Here is a 23443-nt window from a genome sequence, read left to right on the forward strand (position 1 = left end):
AGGAGTCTTGGGGAGCAGCTCCAAGGCAGAGGGCAGGAGCAGCACATGGCAGTGGGGGGAGGGACAGCTGAACTGCAGGCAGCTGCTGCACAGGGAACTTAAGGGAGTGGGGAGCTGATGGGGGGGGGGGGGGGGGAGGGGGCTGCCAGTCCACCCTGGTTCCAAGCCCCCACCAGCTAGCTGCAACGGGCTGCTCTTCCTGCAAGCGGTAGACAAAACAGGCCGCTGCCAAACAACGTTAGAAGGGACAATGCACAACTTTAAATGAGCATGTTCCCTAATTGATCAGCAACATAACAACAAAACAACATTAACCAGGACGACTTTAAGTGAGGAGTTACTGTATATGAAATGTTCAAGCTAAAAAAATTCTTTTCTATCAATGTGAAAGGCCCCTGTGTGTCAGAGGGACACATCCCTAAAACTTCCAGTTGTGTTTACACAGTTGCTGGAATGCAAATTTATACCTTTTTTTGCGTTAAAACTCTATTTTTTGAAAGATATACATCAGTGTTAGTGATTTTTGCCTTGTAAGAATATTTGATAGGAAGTTGTAAATGTACTACAAATGGCTGGCTGTAAATCTAGGAACCATGCGGTCAAAAAGGCAAACAAACCAACAAATACGCCTTATCAAAGAGTAGGACACATCCCTCATGTATAAGATACCAGTTTGTTATAGATATGATCTTTATCTCAAGACAACAGCTGTTATAAGATGTTTGTTTGAAAAAGAGTACTAATTGTGTAAAAGAATGTGAGGATGTTCTAATTCAGAAAATTCCAAAAAGTAGTAATACTTAGGATGTGTTACCAGAACTGTAAACCAAGGGGGAAAAGTGGGTCTCTTATTCCTCCTCTTTGCAAAGAAAAACCTTAGTTTAAACCCACACACAGAATTCTAGAAATATCCTTCTTGAAGTTGACTTCCTATGTAAACACTGAAGTTTTCATGCTTTAAATTTGAAGGAGAATATTTATGATTGGGAAATATTTTACAGAAGATATTAGTTACTTCCATCCTTTCCATTTTTAAGGTGAAAGAAGACCTTTGCTTCTCAAATTCTTAAAATGGCATAAAATTGTTTTTGAGATATTTGCAGTTTTGCATCTAAATGCAAGCCATCATATAACAACTGCCTGATTTCATGGTTGAGTGAATAGTGAGATATTTTATGTACAAATATAACAAGATAATTTGATGCTATAACTGGTTACTAAGAAGCCATTTTAATATAAAATATTGATAACAAATTCTCCAATTAATATCTGGCATTGCTTAAGCAACTAGTTACCAAACTCAAAGACCAGAACCTTCTCTCCAAGAATGGTAAGAAAAAAAGACAATACCATCTGTGATGACCATTTAAGTTCAAAGACACTCTTAAGTAGGGATGTAAATACCATTTCAAAAGTTAACCGTTTATTAAAAAAAATATTTTGTTTAGTTTAAACTGCTAACTGATTAAAGGGCTGGCTGGCTTGCGGCTAGGGCCGATCCGGCTGGTGCGGGGGTAAACAGTTAAGGCGGGTTAACCGGTAAGACTAATGCTTAACTGGTTAACATTTTACATCCCTACTCTTAAGAACTATTTAATTTTACAAAAATTACTTTCAGAGCTCAGAGGAAATAGTGTTTGGATTCATTTGAAAGGGAATTTCAATTTCTTGTAAGCCCTGGTGGAGTTCAGAGGATTGGTCTCAAAAAATGTACTGAATAAAAAGTTAAAATTCTATCCTTAAAGATGTTCTGCTAATTTACCACCATGAAGACGAATGCAAAATAACCATGAAGTTGAAGAATTACAATCCTGCTGCATGTTCAGTAGCATATGGCATATTCATAAGCTGAAGATATACACTAAGATCAGACAAAGGTGTTAAGGCACTGAACTATGATAGACTGATATCTGAAGCAACCAAGCCCCTGAAAGAGAGGTTTCTTCCCTCTACAGAAAGATAATGGAAAGAGAAGAGAGGTATAAATAAACCTCTCTGAACTGAGGGAGTAAAAGCAGCACTCAGTTCAGCACAGTTCACCACTTTACAAGCAAACAGCAGCAGCAACAAGATAGCTGAGAAGGCAAAGAAGCCACAACACCGCATCAAGGAGAAACAGCCTCCCAATGCAGCACTGCTTCTGCCACATATCACCTAGACTTCAGCATCATTGGTGAGATGGAGTTAACAAAAGCAGTGCCAAAGGATTTGCTTTAAAAATTTCCTGTAATAATTTTAATGGAATAGTGAAATGGTATTGTAATTTAAGGTATTAACAGCTTCTCCTGTTAAATGCCAGAATATTTAGACTATATATTGCTAGAAAGGAAACATGAGCCAATCTTGGTAAACTGCAAGAAATAATGGGATTTAATTTGAATGTAAGATTCTTAGTTTTCATTCATTTTCCTGCAAGAAGACTCTACTTTGACTGGCTTCTTTTAATTAACCAAGTCAAATACTTGGATTTCATAGGACCTTAGTTAAGATTACTTAACTCTGCCCATTTATAAACTATTTAGGTTGTCCGTGATAAACCAAACAGGATTCATCAACCCTTAAACAAAATTCCTTTGCTTATGGTTATCCATGAGACAATAAGGCTATGTCCGCACTACGGCCCTTACCGCAGCAGAGCTGTACCACTGCAGCTGCACCGCTGTAAGGTCTCCTGTGTAGCCGCTCTATGCCAACGGGAGAGCTCTCTCCCGTTAGCATGATTAAATGACCCCCAGTGAGCGATGGAAGCTATGTCAGTGGGAGAGTGTCTCCCATCGACAGCACTGTCCATACCAGTGCTTTTGTTGGTAGTCATTATTAATAGATTTTTTGTTTCTTTAATTGTGGTGTTCCCTACGAATGATGAACCCCATTTGACTAAAATTGTGGGAGCAGCATCCCTGAATTGGCATTGAGAGAGAATTAAGATATGGCCTGCCATTTCTTGTTTTGCTAGACTGTAAATTTAAGATATTTAAGTATGTTTTGGGATAAAGTTAGTTGGTGCTCAACAATTTAAAATACCCTTTTTATCTCCCACAGGCCTTGATCCTACAAGGTGCTGACCATTCTGGCCTCTGATCCAGCAAAGCAGTCAAACACATGATTAACTGTTAGGTATGTGAGTGGTCCCATTGAAGTCAGTGGTATATAAAGTAAATGGGACTACTCCATAGGCTGAAAGCTAAGCATGTGTTCAAGTGTTTTGTGACTGTGGTCAGAGCATTCAGCATCTTGCATAATTGAGCCATTAAAAAGATGGGATGGGAGCCTGTATGTGCAGGTGACCGAGCCTCCTTTTTGCACAGAACAGGTTCCCTCCACACAGGGAGTGGGGTTTAGATCCTGCCTTAATTTTTAATGCCAGAAATTTTTAAGAAAACTCAAGAAATGAGAAATAGGTAGATTCAAATTCAGATATTGGAGGTGGTTGGAAAATTTTGTTGACAGTTTCCCTTCAAAAAACATCATTTGGACAAAACTGGGGTTGTGGTTTTTCTTTTTTTTTTTTTTTTTTTAAAGAAATTTCCACAAAAACAAATTTTCCAAAATATTTGGAAATGTTTTTGTTTGCGAAAGTCATTTCAGAAAAATGGAAATATTGTTTCAAAACTAACTTTTTTTATATTTTTGGGTGCATTATTTCATGACACCTGTACTAATAGTGCTTAATGTGATTGACATTTGAAATACTCTATTTTATTTTTTTCAGAATTTCCATTTCACAGGAAATTTTGCTTTTGTTCCAATTTAGAACAAAAACAAATGTTCAAAATTCCAAGTTTCAACCAGCTATATCAGATATGCGTTTGAGGCTGCAGGATATTGTAACTGCTGAGCTATCACTTTTGAAGAGTGTGAGGCAAAGTGTTGGCAGTTGTTTTACAAAGAAAGCGAAGGAAATATAGCCATGATAACAGGGTAAAAGGGTTATCTAAATCAGTTTGAATATATTCCTTCAAGTGTGCTTTATAATTTCACTGACTCCTAATCTAAACTAAAAGGACTGATATTTTGATTTTAAAGGTGGTGCCCCAAATTATTATCCAAACAGTTTTACTGGTCCTGAAGATCAGCCCAATTTGAAGGAGAGCCACATGTCTGTCACATGTTGTGATGTGCAGCGCTTCAATAGTGCAAATGAGGATAATGTGTCTCAGGTAAACTATGTGAAAAGGACTTATTATATTGTCTGTCCTGGAACTTGATTGTATCATCTGGATGTGGGTTTTCCCTTGAAGCATCTAGCCTAAACTTACAAGTACAGTTCTGAGGAGGTCTTGAAAGATCTTTGCCAATTCATTTCAAGTAGGGCTGCAAATTAATTGCAGTTAACTCACGCCATTAACTACAAAAAAAAATTAATTGTGATTAATCACACTGTTAATAATAGAATACCAATTGAAATTTATAAATATTTTTGGATGTTTTTCTACATTTTCAAATATATGGATTTCAATTACAACACAGAATACGAAGTGTACAGTGCTCACTTCATATTATTTTTTAATTTGTATTTTTCAATTCACCTCATACAAGTACTATAGTGTGATCTCTATTGTGAAAGTGCAACTTACAAATATATGGCAGAATGCGGGTAACGCACAGAGCAGGAGACATACAGTTCTGTGGTTCCTCTCAAATTCTTCTTCCACAGCACTTTGTTCAACTCACCAGACATGACATGTTCAAATTTTCATGTACATGCCTTTGAGACTGAAGCATGCAAAATTGCACCTGCAAAAGTGAGATCACCTGTTTTATTGCAGTGTGATACCAAGAGAATATGAAGTCCAATATTTTACCAGGAACATATTTCTCCATATTTCATCATTTTTCTCTAGGTATCTTGGTAACACCACCCCAACTCTTAAGTACCACATTTTCCTTAGAATACTGTCATTTCAGTGAACCTTAAAAAAATGTTTCTTTACACTACGTAATGCAAATAGTAAATTTTTGGGGCCAACCTGAACACTAATACCCAGATGCAAAATTTAGCCCTGATTTTTTTCCAAGCTTGATGTAATTAGTTGCTGCAGATATCTAAACTATAACATTTGTATCACATTGTGTTAATCAGTTCCAACAGAACTGGATCACATTGCTATATAAGATAAAGTAATTAGACAAACAGCAGTGAACACAGAATTTGTGACATACCACTAGAAACACTGTTGCCAGTACATTTGCAAGTCTCATTCGTACATTTTTTTTTTACATATAGTGTCATAAAGGAGAAATATGTAATTGAAAGATACAGTTGTAACAGTTACTTCCTGAAATAGTCCAATATTAATTTTAGAAACTAGAAGAGTAGTTAAAATTGATTTGTAAATATTGACTTGTCTTGTAAAGCAGATGTAAAATTTCAAAATTTAATTTTGCTAAACTGTCCAGCAGAATAGTGTTAATGGTTCTAGGAAGTAGAATGGCTGCATCTTTACTCTAATGTTGATTTGGAAGTGCTACTTTCATCAGCAGTATGTCATTCTCTTTGCCTCTTTCTTATTCCTTCCCTCGTCTAAAAACTTAAGAGTTGTACATCATGGCGGGAAGCAGTTTGAATGTGCTGGGAAAATACCAACCAGTATTTCATGCTTTCTTGTAATAGTTTAAAGACCAGAGCTTTAACTGTTTAACTATTATTAATGATAGCTTTTGATAGTCAATTTAAAAACTGGCCTTGCCTTAAATAAACTAAACTACAGAATTTGATCTTAAGGTGAGAGTGTTCTATACCAAAGTGCTGAAAGAAGATGAACGCCAAAGACTGTGTGAGAACATTGCTAGCCATCTTAAAGACGCTCAACATTTCATCCAGAAGAAAGCTGTAAGTACAGTAAAAGCTTTATCTGTCATGTTGGGGGAATAATGGGTGCCAATTCGTCAAAAATTTTGGTTAACTAAGAGTTATACTTATCTATGGAGGGAGGGAGTTTGGGTGCAGGAGGGGGCTTAGGATTGGGGCACGGGAAGAGGTGTGGGGTGCAGGCTCTGGGAGGGAGTTTTGTTGTGGGAGGGGACTTGAGGTAGGGACATGGGAGGGGTTTCGGCGTGCTGGATCTGGGCGGTGCTCACCTGGGGAAGTTCCCCACAACTGCAACATGTCCTTCCGCTCCTAGGCAGAGGAGCGGCCAGGCGGCTGTGCGCACTGCCTCTGCCTGCAGGCGCTGCCCCCGCAGCTCCCATTGTCCGCAGTTCCCAGCTGATGGGAGCTGTGGAGGCAGCGCTCAGGGCGCGGGCAGCACACGGAGCCCCAGTGGCTATTCCTCTGCCTACGAGCAGCAGGGACATGTCGCCGCTTTGAGGGAGCTTCACAGAGCCAGGTAGGGAGCCTGCTGGCCCCATGCCAACCAGACTTTTAATGGATACCAGAAGTGCTGGTTTTAGAGCTTTCTGGTTAGTAAAGTGCCAGATGATACAACTTTTACTGTAGCATCTTACTGTGTTAGCTTAAGTCTAGCTTCTGCTGGTGTGTTACAGTATTGCAGTTGATCAACAAATTTTGCAAATATAACAGTTTGGAGATGAAAAGAGAAGGTCAGAAATTGTATTTTTGGAGAATAAGGTTGATCTGTTCTTTATTTTATGCGAAGAATGACCAGATTTTGTACATAAGTAACAAGGAGAATGCTAAAGCTGGCAGCATGATGAGCTGATACTTTGAACACACAAATGTGGAAGTATAGTGATTTGTGCTTCTTGTATTGTGGGGTGGGCTAACGGACTGCATAAGTGCTTTGCACTGGGTGTTTAAAATACGGATATCTTACTCAAAACAAAAACAAAAACCGACCACCCTCATTTGATCAAGGCCATAAAGGTTTTATTTGGAGGATGAAAAGTTCCCCAAAATTTAACTTTGCTGAAATATCCAGGAGAATAGCATTAATGGTGCTAGGAAGAAGAATGGCTTCTTCATCCCCAATGGAAAACACCTGTGCAATGCTTACTGCAAATTAAACAAATCAGGATGTTGTCCTAGGTGACTTAATACCTATGATTCACTCCTTGCTACCTGGTCTATTGATATGAACTGGTGCTTGATTTGGGGAATTGTTGATAATTCTTATTAGATATTGCATATTGATTGCAGGCTTAGGAATTGACAAGAACCAAGCATGAATGTGAAACTGAGAAATGAAATTGTCTGTCCATGCCCTGACTTCCCTTACTATTTCAGGTGAAAAATTTCACTGATGTTCATCCTGAGTATGGTGCCCGTATTCAAGCTCTGCTGGACAAATACAATGCTGAAGCTGGCAAACAGGTATGTTAGGGATGGTTTCTTTCTAGTTAACAAGGCTTTGATTGACTGAATACCTTAGCTTGTTTCATAAATCTCTACCTTGATGGAATATAATAGAGGTTTCTTTTTTAAACTTGGAGATAATTCAGTGTTTTGATAGTCCTATAATGAGATAATTGCAATGCTAATTGGTCCAAATTAGTTGGTGCATTACAAGGACTGAATTTAGTGGTTTTATGTTTCAGAAGGTGTTCATGCATGTACTTGATACTTTGGTTAGCTTAGCACATGATAACCTTACCTGCTAAAATTGACTAAAGGAAAAGGGATAAAATGGTAATTACGAAACAAAATGTTTCACTTGTGCTGTTTACTAAATGTGCACTGGTTAATTTCTTTAAAATGTTGATTTGACTGCATTCAAATTTAAGAAACTTCTTTTAATAGAATTTGCCCTAAATGTGTTTTTCGTAGCCTAATTAATTTCATGTTGCTTTTAGGATGTGATTAGAACGTATACACAATCTACACGTCGCATGTCTGCAAAGGAACGATCTAACCTGTAAACTGTATGCTACATACAGTTGGTCCGTCCATGGATTTTACATCCCCCTAACTGGAGAATAAGCTGTCAAAGACATTAACAAATGTAGCAGATGTCCGCACAAGCTATAAATGCCTTTCAGGCTTGATGCAGTAATAAAGTGTCTAATTTTATGTCTGCAATCGAAAGTGATTGACTAATAATTTAGTACTTTCTAACAGTAGTGCTCTAGGCTGGTAATGATTTTATGCAGATCTCTTTTTAAGGCTAAAAGTTATTTTTGTTTAGTTTTGGAAATTAAACTCAATACTTAAATGAAAAGATTGTTTCAATTGGTTTTTGAGGTAAGGACCCTAACTTCTGGCTAAACTACTGAAAACAACTTGTATAAATACTGTGATTATCAATATAAGTGAACTAATAGGGTGTTCAAGTTGATAGAACTTCACTTGATGTTGTCAAAAATAAATTACCCAGTATGTGTAATGTGAGCATTATAGTTTAAAAGTAAAGGAACCCATATACATACAGTAACTTTCTTTCTTAACTCTAGTTTCCTGCAGTACAATGTATCTGAAAGTAGTTAATTCATATCCAGGTGGAATAACAACTGAAGGCTAAAGTTGGTTTTGCTTACTTATAAAAATATCGGGTTGGGTATATTTTATGCAAGGAAGGTATTAATGGAAAATAGTAATTTTTGTTTCTAATCATTTACAGTTTAGATTTTACAATAAAATTGCTTGCAGTTAATCAAATGTGGCTTTCTTTTTTTTTCTTTTTCTTTTTTTTTTTTATAAGGCTATAAGTAGTTGAAATCCTTCTCTTATTTAGCTCAATAGAAGTTTTGCCATTGATGAAAACAGGAGCTGGAAGAAATGCTCAATCTTTCTTTAATAGACACAGTATTCTGCTTGCACCTTTCTCTGACTGTCACTGGTTGAATTCATACAGCTCACTGTTTTACATAAATTGATGATTTTCCAAAAGTATTAAGATAAGGATAATGTAATAAAGTTTCACCAGAACCACTTGTTCAAGTTCGCTCTTTGAGATTAAATTTATAATTTCATACTCGATCTGTTTCTAAGGGAGTGAGGGAGAAGTGGAGTCTCCGGTTCTAGGTTATATTATTTAACATTTATATTGCAATAATATATCAAAAGAAAAGACTTAATCCATTATTAAGAGTTTATTATTGAATTTTAGTAGTTTAAATATCATAGCCCTGGCTTTAGCATTTTCCTACCATTTTTACATAGTGCAGTGAATATCTCCATAATAAATGGAGGAAGGTTTGATTCTAACCTGAGGTGGCCTGTGGGAGCGCTTGCTGAAGAAAAGAAATATTTTTACCTTCTACCTTTCTAATGCCTGGAATATGAGAATTATTGTTCTTGACATGTTTTCCAGATTCCCTCAGTTTTTCCTCATACTTTTTTCAATTTTATTTCAGGGAAGATTCACTTTTAATCTCCTTTGTTTCAATAGCAGCTCATTTTCTAAGAAAAACCTGGATTCCGTGTCCTACAGATACCATGTGACCTCTCAAAAGGTTAATTCCATTGACTATTCTTCCATTGCTATTTTGTAGTTACACAACTACTCATTTCATTCTTTGCCTGTTTACTCTTCCTATAATTGTTTTTCTATTTATCTGGTAGTTATTTACTCTCTCAATCATTATTTTCTGCTTCCTATACAAACAAAACTCTATGCTCCTTTTGTGCACAGAAAAGCAACCTGCGTAAATAGTAGATAGATAAGGATAGAGACCCTGGCTTGGGAAGGGCATAGTAGAAGGGAGTCTGTTGCACTCTGGTTGCATAGGAGGGAAAGCTTGCAATTAAATCTCCACAGGAAATCAAAGTTTCTAGTTGTGGTGCATCTAGACAATTCACTTGTCTCATATCTTGACCAGAATGAACCACTAAGGCAATGTCTGTAGTACTAGAGAGAGAGAGAGCCTGGAGTACGGGGCCTGTGCAAGGTCTGAGGCTTGAACCAAAGTCAGCAAAAGTCAGGCCCAATCATAAAGCAAATGCTTGCTTACAAGTTCAGTCTGGTACATGAACTTGGCAAAAACACTGAGCATTGCAAAAACACAAGCACTCCTAAGAAGTACTAGGTATAGGGTATTAATGTATACATTCGAGAAGGTTAGTACAGGTACACCCCCACATAAACACAAACATAGGAGAAAGTTCAGGAACACACCAACCCCCGTGTAAAACAAGGATTGGAGGACAGGACAGGATGTTAGATGAAAATGTTTTGTTTGAACCAGCAGGTACAAGGTGTAGGGTTGGTAACTAACCATATCAGGAGTGTAATACATAACTTGTTTGTATCAATGTATAAAAGAGAAATCATAGGAAGGATACCTTGGTCCAGCCTAGGGGGAAGTAGAAAGTCCTACTGCTGACTGAGTTGAGTCCATTGTTATGGGCATACATGCATTAGTATACCTGTAGAGGTTATTAGGCACTGATACTGTGCTTCGTCAGCAATCAGCCTGGCCGAGTGCCTTCGCCATCAAACAGAGTCTGGTCTTTCTGAGCAGAACTACTGAGGTCTGCTGAGGCAGCTATCTTCACAGCCGGTGCAGTATATGGAGAGAGCGCATGCACGCCAACTGACATCACTGCCCAAAACAAAACCCATGGCAGCAAGTCTGAGAGCCCAGGTCTAGAGTCTGAGGCTTGTGGGGCTCATACTACAGCACTAAAAATAGCAATGTAGATAATCCTGCCTGGGCTCTGAATCCCAGCCCTCTTGCCAGGTTTCAGAGCCTAATCCCCAGCCCGAATGGGAACCTCTATGCTGCTGTTTTCAGCACCACAGCGCAAGCCCGAGTCTGTAGAGACTTGATGCCTCAGAGTTTATTACTCCTTCCCTCCCCCCCCCCCCCCCCCCCCGCATAGACATACCCCAAGAAGTCCAGGAAGAATAGTGGCTACAACAAACAAACTTTGGCATTGTGCTAGAGCGTAGGAGTAGAGTTCACAATGGGACTTAAGCCACAAAACTCAACCTTGAGGCACCTATGGCCTTCACAAAAACCACACTCAGCTGCTGCATAACCCCCTAAGTGCCTAAAGTCTATAGATACATAATTTTCTGCCATTAAAGTCCCCATGGCTCCTAAAGTTCAGTGGCAGGTATGCATGCAGCTGCCTATGCCCTAGCAGGATTCACAAACAAGACATTCCCCTGCCTCTCTTGTCTTTGGAACCTAATCCAGGAGATGTGTTCTGAGCACATCTAAACCCACACAAAACAACCAGAGGAGGTGGTGCCCTTCTGGAATTTTTAGTGCAGCGGTTAGAGCATTCACTCAGGAAATGAGAATGCTGGGTTCAGTATCCTCTGCCTGATGTGGAGGAAAGGTTTGAATTTGGGTCTGTCTTTTTGAAGCTCTTCCACTTTTTAAAAATAATTAAATATTCAGTAGAGCAGGAGGACTGGCACCTGGGAGTGCCTCCTCACAGCAGAATATCCTTACCACTGGGCTGTAATCATCGTCATGCTCTCTAGCCTAATGAACAGAGGACAAAGCCACTAATCAGCTTGAAGTGCTACTGTGAGCTAGTGGGAGTCTCTGTGAGGATGTGGAGTTTAACCCTTCTGGTGGGCTGGTCCCCACTCTCTGCCAATAAGGCTTGCACAGTGCCTGTTGCTGTCCTGTGCCAAGGATGGCACCAATCCTTCTGTGAGATAGTTTTTCTCCATAAACCCCACTCCCAAATCTTTCGGCCAAACAGCCCCAGTACATAGACCCCAGTGTTCTAATGGGTGGGTGTGATGTTCCCCTCTGGTGTTATCTGGACTGGTGATCTGCTAGATCACGCCAATCCTTGACTCTGGGAGCCAGCCTTACCCTGCTCTGCTGTGAGAACACCAACTCCTGGGCTGTTCACGCACAGCCTCTGGCATGTAAGATGCTCCTTGGATTGTGCAACCGAATGCCACTGGCCAATATCTCCGGGCCTAGACACAACCCTAGGAACCTCCGTCTTGCAGTGCCCAGTTATGTCCACTGGACGCTGCAAGCTTATGAGTTCGTCAATTTAACAAAGAAATTGATATGCACCAGGCTTGTTATCCCAAGTTGAGTTTCTGTCATGCTTCAAACCAAACTCACTGCTTCAGATAGAATAAACAAACATTAACTATAAAGATAGATTTTTAAGTGATTATAAGTCAAAGCATAAAAAGTCAGATTTGGTCAAATGAAATAAAAGCAAAATGCATTTTAAGCTGATCTTAACACTTTCAATGCCCTTACAAACTTAGATGCTTCTCACAACAGGCTGGCTGGTTGCTCTTCAGCAAGGCTCTCTCCTTTGATCAGCGCTTCAGTCACTTGGTGGTGATGTCTGTAGATGTAGGTGGAAGAGAGAGAGAGTATGGCAAACGTCTCTCCCTTTTGTCATGTCCTTTCTTCCCTCTTGGCTTTGCCCCCACCACTTCAGAGTCAGGTGAGCATTACCTCATCACAGTTCCAAACTGACCAAAGGAAGAGGGGTGACTCCCTCGAGAGTCTAACAGATTCTTTTGTTGCCGCCTAGGCCGGCGTCCTTTGTTCCTGTGAAGCTGGGCTAGGTTTGTCCCATACCTGCCCTGAGGAGGTATGAATTGCCTCTCTGCTCTTGAAGAGTTTTTGCCTGGGCTTATTTTAAGCCATGAGGATACATTTTCAGCCTCATAACTATATACATGAAATTATAACCCATAACATTACTGTAACAATTACTATAACAATCATGCTCAGAGCATCATGAGCCTTCCAAAGACACCCAACATGACAAACTTTGCATTGGATACCACACAGTCATTCTATAAAGATGAACATGGGGGTGTAGGGTGTTCCCCCGAGGAACAGAGCACCACAGTGGCATGTTAGTGGCGGGAGAAGAGTTGGTCGGTGATATGGTATCTTCCACTTCATGCATAAGTGATAGGAAGCCAATATGTGACTTGCAACTACAGCTTTCAGGCTTCAAGGACCCAAAAGCCTTAACAAGAGCAGTGGACACACACATACGCTGCATACTCCAGTGCCCTGTTACACAGTAAAACTCATAAGAATGCATTCATTTGACCTATGTACCTTCACCCTGCAGTTTACGTAAGGTAAGCGTAATCTCTAGTCTAAAGGCTGAAGTCCTCCTGGACTACAATTTTCGTTTACTGCAGAGAATCACCAATTTAAGTAGCCAAAATTGCAGATTCATGGCTCAACCTAACAATATGCTGCAACCCTTAACTCATTCGGATCAGTAAAAGCTGGGGGTGCATTGCCCCATCCTTTTGTATAGAAATCTAAAAATCTTAAACATTGTCAAATTGATTTTTTAATTGACTGATTTCAAAGACATTCCAGTATACATGCTCCTTTGAAATAGCATCTTCCAATTTATTTATTTACTTATGCATTTTAATTTAAGAGGTTTTTTGTTCCCTTGTGTAAGTATGTATATGAATAAAGGCCTTTTCATCCAGAGAAAAGACTGACTGACTACATGATGGTCATGGTGAAATTGACAACACACTCTGTCAAATGCACAAAGTAAACACCTTCCCCCACAAAGTACACTTTGGTCTAGGTGAAGGTGCTCTAGGCACAAAGCCCAGGTATTATGGGTCTGATCTCACCTCTTCTACTGAGTACTTTTAATATTTCTGTACACTTCATAGTTATCTCTATCCCAGAAGCAACTCTCATCCCCCTATTTTCCAAAGAAGGTAACTAAGAGGCTGCACAAGGTCACTTCAAGAGCTGGAAATAGACTCTGGTCTTTAATGTGGCAGATTGAAATATGAACTACAATGCTTTTCAGAGTGACTGCCAAATCTCTGGCTATCGCACTCTGCTCCCTAACTGAGGAGCAGAATCCAGACACCCTTCTAACCAACATTCTCAAAATAGCTGTGTAACCCAGTGGCAAACTGTGTGTCATGTCCCCTTCTAGTGGCAGACCCACATAGGACATAAGACAGCCACCTTCTATCAATTGCTTCTTTAGCTCAAGCAGAAGATTGACTTTGGTTTTTTGATTAACTTTTCATATATATATAGTTTGAAAAAAACCACCAACCATTTTACTTAGGCTCATTTGGCAGTTCAAAGATAAGAAGCACCTTTCAGCAACAACTGTTTATCATTTCTAAGTCTCATGGTACAGAACACTTGAATGATAACTTGTTGGCTCTGTTATTGCATGTTGATTCTCTCTATTGAAGTCCAAAAAAATATGTAATTGGAATAAGCAACAAAGAGTCGTGTGGCACTTTAAAGACTAACATGTATTGGAGCATAAGCTTCCGTGGGTGCGACTGATGAAGTGGGCATTCACCCACCAAAGCTTATGCTCCAATACATCTGTTAGTCTTTAAGGTGCTACAGGACTCTTTGTTGCTTTTTACAGATCCAGACTAACACAGATACCCCTCTGTAATTGGAATGTGTCTTGTAGTGATCTTCCTATTTCAGATAGGAATCTGTCTTGAATGTTAGCAGAGATTAGCCTTGATTCTAGAAGCAATTTTTCCTATAGCTTCAAGAACTATTCTGTATATTCAGGGTAACTTTCACTGTACTATATTGCTTAGCTAATCTTCATCATATAGGAGTTACATTGTTACTTCCACTGGTGCAACTCTTGTTTTTTTGTTTTAAAGTAGAAGCTGGTAGCCTTGACCCTGGGACTGGGAACTCAGTAGGAGATAAGCTTAACATCATGACAGTAGGGCCATGGGGCCCTTTTCTTATTTAAGATGTAGTTTTCACTGATGATATGGTTCACTTGGACCAAGAGAGGATTCCCAAGAGAGTTGTGCATGCCAAAGGAACTTGTGGGTTTCAAAGGAAGGATATTTATATTTATAAAAAGCCGCTCAGGAAAGCCAAAGAATCAAGAGCAATCAAGTCTGTGTAATAAGCAATGAGGCAACGTTGTAAAAAATGATAGTAAAGGGTAAGAATAAAAAATATACAATGTAAAGACCCAACCCATTTGTAATAGCAACATTTAGGGGAATCTGTAGCAACATGGCTAAGTCTGTACAGTGCGCGTGATTTGGCAGTGTTGTAAAGCTGAGTTAAAGCCTTGAGCTTTATCCCAGTTACAACACAGATCTCAGCTACATGACAAGTTTCAACCATATTGTAACTGGGTAACATAATGTGGGTGTATGTGAAATGTAGATAGGCCCTTAGGATGTATGTTGAAAATTATTTTGCTGAAACTCTGCACTGATACCCATGCAGTTAGTTTTCTAGTGCAAAACAACAACAATAATAAAAAATACTAATATACATTGGAGATCATAGAAGACTCTAGTGGCAATTGGCTCAAGGAGGCCTGCTACGCAATAAAGGAGATGATTTATCAATCCATAAATTACAGCATGATCCATTTCACTAGTAGGTACAACTTCGCTCTCTACCTTGAGAGAAAAGAATTAACAGACATAGCTTGACCTGTGAAATTGTACATAAGCATTCCTTAGATCAGCTAATACACAGTATCTTGGTACTTAGTTAATATCCATCTGACTTTGGTTATGATAACCCTTTACATTATTATAAAAGGTGTGGCATTGGTCATTTTAGATCATCCCTGGAATCTAATGACATATAAATGTGATTTTGGGTTCTCCTTTTCAGGAGCCTTTGGCAATTTTGAAATGGTTCATATCAGCAAATATTGTAATGTAAAGGTATTTGAGTACATTGGAAAAAGAACCCCAATTGCTATTTGATATACCATTATTGGTAAGGCTGTGTAATTAGCGTAGGGGTATCTGAGGGCATTTTAGATAGAGATAGATATTTATGTGATAAATTGCTAAGTTATAATATACATTTATTATGCACCCATTGACTGCCATACCTGCCTTCTGCCCACTCCTTTCCCCTGGATTTATTCTAATATTTCAAAACTCAGTTTAATCAGATTTATATATATATAAAACAAATCAGCCTTTCAGATAAATGTCTCAGGGCTATGTCATGGGATTGAAAGCTTTTCCAAAAGAACATTTTTTTCTCTGCAGATTGATTCAGCATTAGCCTTAGGAGCTGCTTGTGCCTATTTTCATATACAGGCAACTTAGGTCCACCTTATTTTTATTTTCTACAAATTTGCTGAGTGGCAATGACAGGACTATCCATTCAGGGATTACAATATTTTACCTACCAATTCTCTGAGTTTGCTAAAGTCCAGGGGCGGCTCTATGTTTTTTGCCGCCCCAAACATGGCAGTCAGGTGGCCTTCGACGGCATGACAGATTTGGCGGCGTGTCTGCGGGTGATCTGCTGGTCCCGCGCCTTTGTCGTGCCCACCGCCAAAGCCGTGGGACCAGTGGACCTCCCACAGACATGCCGCTGAATCTGAAGGGTGGCTGACTGCTACCCTCACAGTGACCCCTAGGCCGCCCCCCACGGCTTGCCGCCCCATGCACGCGCTTGCTGCGCTGATGCCTGGAGCCGCCCCTGCTAAAGTCTTCTTTCTTGTCATCCACTGTCTTTATTCACTGTCTTTATTCTGCTGTTTTCCCTCCTACCATTCCTTACCATTTCATGATCACTTTCACCCACGCTGCCTTCCACCTTCAAGTTCTCAACTAGTTCCTCCCTGTTTGTCATAAACAAATCCAGAATAGCCTCTCCCCTAGTCACTTAAATATTTTGCTGGATTAAGAAGGGAGAGCTTACCACCTTGTAGAAGCCCACTGACAGAACCAACCAGGCATATTAGAGGGCTATGGCTCCCTTCCCTCCCCTGTAGGTTTACCATCCTTTCAAACATAGGTTGGAGGTGTCATGAGAAGCATGTTTGTGGGGAAGTGGGTAAAGAGTAAGGGGACATAAAACAGTATTTATTTCTCTATGACACTTCTTGCATTTCTCTCTTAGTCCCAACCTCTCATCATCCAATCTAGCTCTTTCCCAGCCATTCCCCTCCCATCCAGCTGGCTCACCAATTCACCCATATCCCTATTCACAAATTGGCTCCATTCAACCCTGCACTCATTTCTGCCAATCCAACCCATCCCACCCTTTGCTCAGATCCTCCTTAACACTGCAGTTCTCACCATCTCAGTAACAATCTCTCCCAACCCATTTTCCCAGACTGAGAACCCCTCCTCTTGCTTTTTTAAATTTTCCACAGCTAGAAGGCAAACATTCAGCTCTGAACTCTCTCCCGCCTGAGAACCCCAGCTCAGACCACCTCATATTCCTCCCTCCCAAGAAAAACTCCCCAACTCTCTCTAGCTCAGAAAATCCATCTGCTGGTTCAGAATCCTTCCCCCTTCTACCTGACACCCCTTCCAGGCTCAGGATCCCCCACAGCTCAGAAAGCTCTTCCTCTCACACAAAGTGAGAAAAAAATTTACCTATTGCTGGGCCTGGTATTCCCAGAGCAGGGCAATAGGGAGAAACTTTTACTGGAGGCAGTTAACAAACATGCAGAAACCACCACAGTTTGTCTCTAGGGAGCTAATTTGAATTAACTCATTGAAATCTGCTATGCTCTGCTCCTTCCTCCACTGCCTGCAGTCTATAGCTGAAGAAAGAACTTCTGGTTTGCTAAAATCTGCCTTCTTGTAGTCAACTGTCTTTATTCTGTTGTTTTCCCTCCTACCATTCCTTACCATTTCATGATCACTTTCAGCCAAACTGCCTTCCACCTTCATGTTCTCAACTAGTTCCTCCCTGTTTGTCAGAAACAAATCCAGAATAGCCTCTCCCTTAGGACACATCTTCACTACCCGCCGAATCGGTGGGTAGCAATCGATCTATTGGGGATCGACTTATCGCGTCTAGTGAAGACGCGATAAAATCGATCCCCGATGGCTCTTCCGTCGACTCCGGAAATCCACTGCGGCAAGAGGCAGAAGTGGAGTCGACAGCAGTGCGGCAGCGGTCGACTCGCCGCCGTCCTCACAGCCAGGTAAGTCGACCTAAAATACGCCACTTCAGCTACGCTATTCACGTAGCTGAAGTTGCGTATCTTAGGTCGACCCTCCCACCCCGTAGTGTAGACCTAGCCTTAGTGAGAGCTACAAGTTCCCCAGGTAGAAACTCCCCAAACTAGTGCAAGCTCCAACCCCTCCTATTGGTAGCAAATAGTAATGCACCCTGAAGTGCCTCAATACACAGTCTTCACAGTGTCTGCAACATGGCTTTCAGATGTGGCATTATTGATGGTCTTAGACATTGACTTACTTAACTTCAATGGGCCTAAGCCAATTTACACAAAATGGAGGGCTCTGTCCCATATAATCCCAGCTCACTTACCCCTGTGCTTTGATAGTTGAGACATGGCTGTCATGACAGCTTCCATGTTGGCTTCAAGTACTTATCAACACCCTGTCAAGGCTGCTTCCCCACTTTCAACTTTAGAGTACAAATGTGGGGGCCTGCATGAAAACTTCTAAGCTTAACTACCAGCTTAGCTCTGGTCCGCTGCCACCATCCCAAAGCTAATTCCCTTCCCTGGGTAGCCTTGAGAGACCGTCACCAATTCCCTGGTGAATACAGATCCAAACCCCTTGGATCTTAAAACAAGGAGAAATTAACCATCCCCCTCCTTCCTCCCACCAACTCCTGGTGGATCAAGATCCAACCCACTTGGATCTAAAAACAAGGAAAAATCAATCAGGTTCTTAAAAAGAAGGCTTTTAATTAAAGAAAAAGGTAAAAATCGTCTCTGTAAAATCAGGATGGAAAATAACTTTACAGGGTAATCAAACTTAAAGAGCTCAGAGGACCCCCCTCTAGCCTTAGGTTCAAAGTACAGCAAACAGAGATAAACACTCTAGTAAAAGGTACATTTACAAGTTGAGAAAACAAAGATAAACTAACACGCCTTGCCTGGCTGTTTACTTACAAGTTTGAAATATGAGAGACTTGTTCAGAAAGATTTGGAGAACCTGGATTGATGTCTGGTCCCTCTCAGTCCCAAGAGCGAACAACCTCCCAAAACAAAGAGCACAAACAAAAGCCTTCCCCCCACCAAGATTTGAAAGTATCTTGTCCCCTTATTGGTCCTTTGGGTCAGATGCCAGCCAGGTTACCTGAGCTTCTTAACCCTTTACAGGGAAAAGGATTTTGGAGTCTCTGGCCAGGAGGGATTTTATAGTACTGTACACAGGACAGCTGTTACCCTTCCCTTTATAGTTATGACACACCCTCTCCTCTAGATCTTTTGTTTGTTTGTTTTTTTGGGAGGAGGTACTTATAGCTGTTTCCCCTGCTTTACTTTCTGCATATATATAGAAACACAGCTGATTCCAGCAAATCCCTTCCTTCCTGTTCTCCATGGCTGCTCTCCCTCTAACAAGAAGTTACAATACAAAAGGGTGTAGCTTACATTTTCTTACAGGGTGTATGCATGTAATGGGGTATGGAGACATATATTTAGAGATTACAAAATGAAAAGAAGCCCTAGAAATTTCATGAATGAAAATGCAAATGTAAATATCTTTAAAAAGCATCAGCCAATATTTTTGTCGAATTGTAGTATATATTGGTTTTTTTCATTTAAAGGGCTGGGTTTCTGTTATGCTGCTCAGAATGCATTTATTTCCCTATCAGTATTCAGATTTTCAAAGTGGCATATATAAGATAGTTCCTAAAAGTTTGCTGTTCTGATTTGTATGATACTTTCTAGCTAATTTTGCTTTATTATAAATTTTAACTAGCATCATGTCTTTGTTATATTGCTTTCAGACTGATGAGGACATTCTCTGTGTCAAAGAAGAAGGAATATCAGTCCTTTATAATCCTTATTACACAGTGTGTGACCTTTACAATGTTATCGCCAATGAAAACTATCCATCTTTGGAGTTTCTACTTCAGGTCACGATATCTGAGACAGCAGAAAAATTTCTGTTTAATCCCTTTGATTTAACAAAGGTAACGCTGACACAAATGTATATAGCATATTGCATTTTAACACAATTCTTCAAATAACTGTAGCTGTTTCATTACAAGCAATAGAGCCTTCCTCTAATAATATAGTTTCTCTTAACATTCTATATGTATATTTCTTTATCATTCTGCAAAGATGCCATTTTTAGAATGTAATTTTTGTTACCATGATAAAGCTTACTTCCAAAATGTAGCCAGGCATAATTGTTTTTTTTTTTAGGTAGTTGAGTCTTTTTATACTTTTCTTGCTGGGTCACATAACATACAGTAATTGCAATTTATGTTATGTTTTCTAGGTTTAACCTCACAAAGATTATTCTCTAATTGCTATGGACAAACTCATCTTAAACAGGAATGCTGCCGATTATTTTGCTAAGGTAGAACAGCTGGCCTTTGACCAAGCATCGTGCCATCAGGTATTGAACCTCTCTCTGATAAAATACCATAGGTAAGTCTGGGGACTCTTCATATTGCTCAGACACAGATCCATATCAGTCTGCCTTATTTTATATATAAAGGTGGCTGTTCATATCACTCTGGTCTTGCTCATCACTCCTTCATGGCCTTTCTCTTTACAGAACTGTATAGACCACTGTAGGGGCAGATCCTCTACTGGGGTAAATAATTACATATGCATTTTATGACACTCTCGCTATCACATACCTCATTGCAACCACAGATCAATTATTAGATGTTGTAGAGCCCAACCCTTCACTATGATGTTAGTGGCAAAGCTTTAATTGATGGCATGTGTGCAAAATCAAATGCCATTCTTCCTAATTGGGCCCCAAATCTTTTAGGACTCGAAATAGATCCAGTAAAAGTTATTTTAAGACACTACCAGACTTACTAACAATAATGTGCATGGGGTAATATTTATATAGTAGGCTATTTCAGATAGAAATATGAGATTCTTTCAATCCTTCGTAAATGGTTATACACGCTCTCACATATGAGTACAGCTTCACATTGTACACTTCTTGTACTAAGTACACAAGTATGACTTCCTTTCTCCTAAACCATCATTCTGAGCTTCTTCTACTTTTTGCTGATACTTCCATTTTATAACTTACACCAATCAGTCTGTACTCCACATCCTTAAAACTATAATGACAGGATTTTGAGACTCATATTGCTCTCTAAGTTTCAGTGGTAGAAAATTGGTCCAATTAAGTACAGAGCTGTGATATGCTCTGTTGAAACATATTGCAGGGAAGGTTTTAAGTGACAGTGAGTTTTGAGATTAGCTCAGTCTATAGTGTATAGTTCAGATGACCATTGCATAGTCTACAAAAAGTCTTTTCATTTTAAAACCAAGATTTTTTTATATCTTTTTCTTTATTGATAGATCCTTGATTTGTTAACTTCTTCACGTCAACTTCAGTCCCACAAGGAAGCAAACTCAGTTTCTTGTACTGTGCAAGATGCATTTGGTGCTACTGTGTCCACTCCAAAACCCCCTTTACAAATATAGGCTAAAATGTTTAACCTAAAGTTCAGCCCCATAATACTTAATTAGGTATTGAAATAAAAGGGATCAGAAGTGCTGGACACCCACAAATACTGTTAAATTCAGTGGAAGTTGTTTTTGTTTAAGAGCCTAAATATGGATTTAGGAGCCTAACTTTGAGCACCCTCATATGAAAACATCAATGTGGAAATGTGAATTAAAAAAAGGATATATGTATTGTAAAGACTGAGAACATGAAGTTCAGGATATATGGGCATTTTGTATCTGTTTGAATGACTGTTTGTATCTATGTGGGGATTAAAGAATATTAAATATCATGCTGGAAATGGTGCACTTTTTCACACAACTGTGTTTAGTCTGGTGACTGACTTAAAGGGTAACCATTTAGAAATATAAGCTATAGGAAAATACAAAAACGTTGAATATACATAATGTCAGTGTTGCCTTTTTCTCAGATCCTAATGCTCACTGACCCTACTACCAACTGCCTGCAAATACCTGTGAATTGTCCCTACAGAACTCATGGCCATCTAACAGAGATGGACCTATGACCGTGTCTGACCCAAAGAATCCCTGATAATGCTTTGTAATATAATGCTAATGCCTATGCACATAATGCAAATGCAAGGATTTCTTTTCTACACTTGCAGATCAATTTAATTAACTGCAGAATAAAATCAGGCCAGGATTAACCAATATTCTACTCCATTTAACTTTTCTTGTAAATAATGACCTTTTGTATTTTTTCTAATATAAAAGTCATATGAAATAGCTGCAGTTTAATAAGGATGTTTACTAAGAATTCTATGTTATGGAACTAAAACGAACAGACCCACCCATGCTCCACCCCCAGCCCTGCTTGGCTTCTTCCCCTGAGGCCCCCCGCCCACCACTTATGCCTCTTTGTCCCCTCCTTCAGATCCCTCTGTCCTCCTCTCATGCCCCTTTGCCCCCTCCCCTGAGGCCACGCCTGCCCACCGCTAGCACCTTTTCACCCCCTCTCCTGAGGTGCCCCCCCCACCAGCCAGCCAGCAGGGCAACGGCCTGGGTGCCCTTTCGGTGGTGGCATGCTCCAAAGGCGGTGGGCTGGTTGTTTGGGGAGGCTTAACATCCTCTGGCCTCTTATACCTGTCACCCATGGGGATAGGATCTGGCCTTTTGTTTTTAAATACTTGAAAAATGTAAAAAACTCTAAGACATAAGTAGATTAAAATTCAGAAAGATTTAGGATTTGAGGCTGCCATACATACATAGATACATATTGTAAGAATAGATTCAAACTGATGAGCTATTCCTATGAAAGACCAACTACTGTTGGTGAGAGAGACAAGCTTTTGAACTATAAAGAGAGCTCTTTTTCAGGCCTGGGAAAAGTACTAAGCATGTCACTTGAGAGAGGGGCCCAAGCGCAGGTTGTGTGCACAGCCTATTACGGTGCCCTTTCACTTAAAATCAAAGCTTCTTTAGCATTCATTATTAATATTGCACTTCATTTAACTTTTGACCAAACAAAGTTAACTAGGCCCAAACTCACATCTGGCCCATGTTGCCAACAGTGTCACACTTTCAAACCCATAATGGTCAATTGCTTTTGAAGTTAGGCAAAATTAATTCACCCATCTATAGTTTATCTCCCCCTCCCCCCCAGTTTTGTAAAACCGCTGTGTTATGATTTCTGCAAGGAACATCTGTCCTATGGCAGTGTGATACTAAGAGTATAAAAACGCCATTATTTTACCTTGAACATATTTCCATATATTTCCACATTTGATTACTTTCCTCCAGGTATTTTTGTTAATACTATCCCCTACTATTCAGTCCTTCAGTTGGTAGATAATTTCTGTATCTGTGGCTTGCCTTAGCACACTATCATTCCACTGGAACTTTACATACTTCTTTTGGAGTTAGTAGAGCAGGTATATTGTAGAGTCAATTCCTGGTCTGAGGCCGTTGGCATGTAAGTGTGATTTGATTAACTGCTTCAGGCATGTAAACTATACAGCATTTTATTCACATAATGTCCATCAATTTCAGTCATATCAGACTAAATGTTAAACTGGTGCAGCATCACTAAAGCAGCAATGATCTTGAATCCCTAGATTACAAAAGTGTCCAATACTTGTGTCTTTCTTTGGGGCAACTGCACCTGTATTCCCCCTCTGTGGTCCCTCGAGGATACCCACTGTTGGCTCCTGGCTCCTCACCTCTCCTGGGCAGAGAGATCCATGTCTC

General features: G+C 39.9%; 1 protein-coding gene across 7 annotated transcripts in view; it reads left to right on the forward strand.

Moving 5' to 3' along the window:
• CAT (catalase) overlaps positions 1-21528 on the forward strand; it is a 46822-nt gene extending 25294 nt beyond the window's left edge. The window contains exons 10-17 of one of the 7 annotated variants that reach the window (XM_054025489.1): positions 4027-4160; positions 5726-5833; positions 7187-7273; positions 7753-9351; positions 19540-19725; positions 20037-20188; positions 20319-20357; positions 21089-21528. In XM_054025489.1, coding sequence (XP_053881464.1) covers positions 4027-4160; positions 5726-5833; positions 7187-7273; positions 7753-7818 — 395 coding nt within the window. In that variant the 3' untranslated portion in view covers positions 7819-9351; positions 19540-19725; positions 20037-20188; positions 20319-20357; positions 21089-21528. Of the gene's footprint in view, positions 1-4026; positions 4161-5725; positions 5834-7186; positions 7274-7752; positions 9352-12108; positions 12278-19539; positions 19726-20036 lie in introns of all 7 variants that reach the window. The other 6 variants (XM_054025487.1, XM_054025486.1, XM_054025488.1 and 3 more) reach the window with 6 other exon arrangements.
• Positions 21529-23443: the final 1915 nt, after the last annotated feature.

This window comes from Malaclemys terrapin, chromosome 4, assembly GCF_027887155.1.
Source record: "Malaclemys terrapin pileata isolate rMalTer1 chromosome 4, rMalTer1.hap1, whole genome shotgun sequence".
In the NCBI taxonomy this organism is placed as follows: domain Eukaryota; kingdom Metazoa; phylum Chordata; order Testudines; family Emydidae; genus Malaclemys; species Malaclemys terrapin.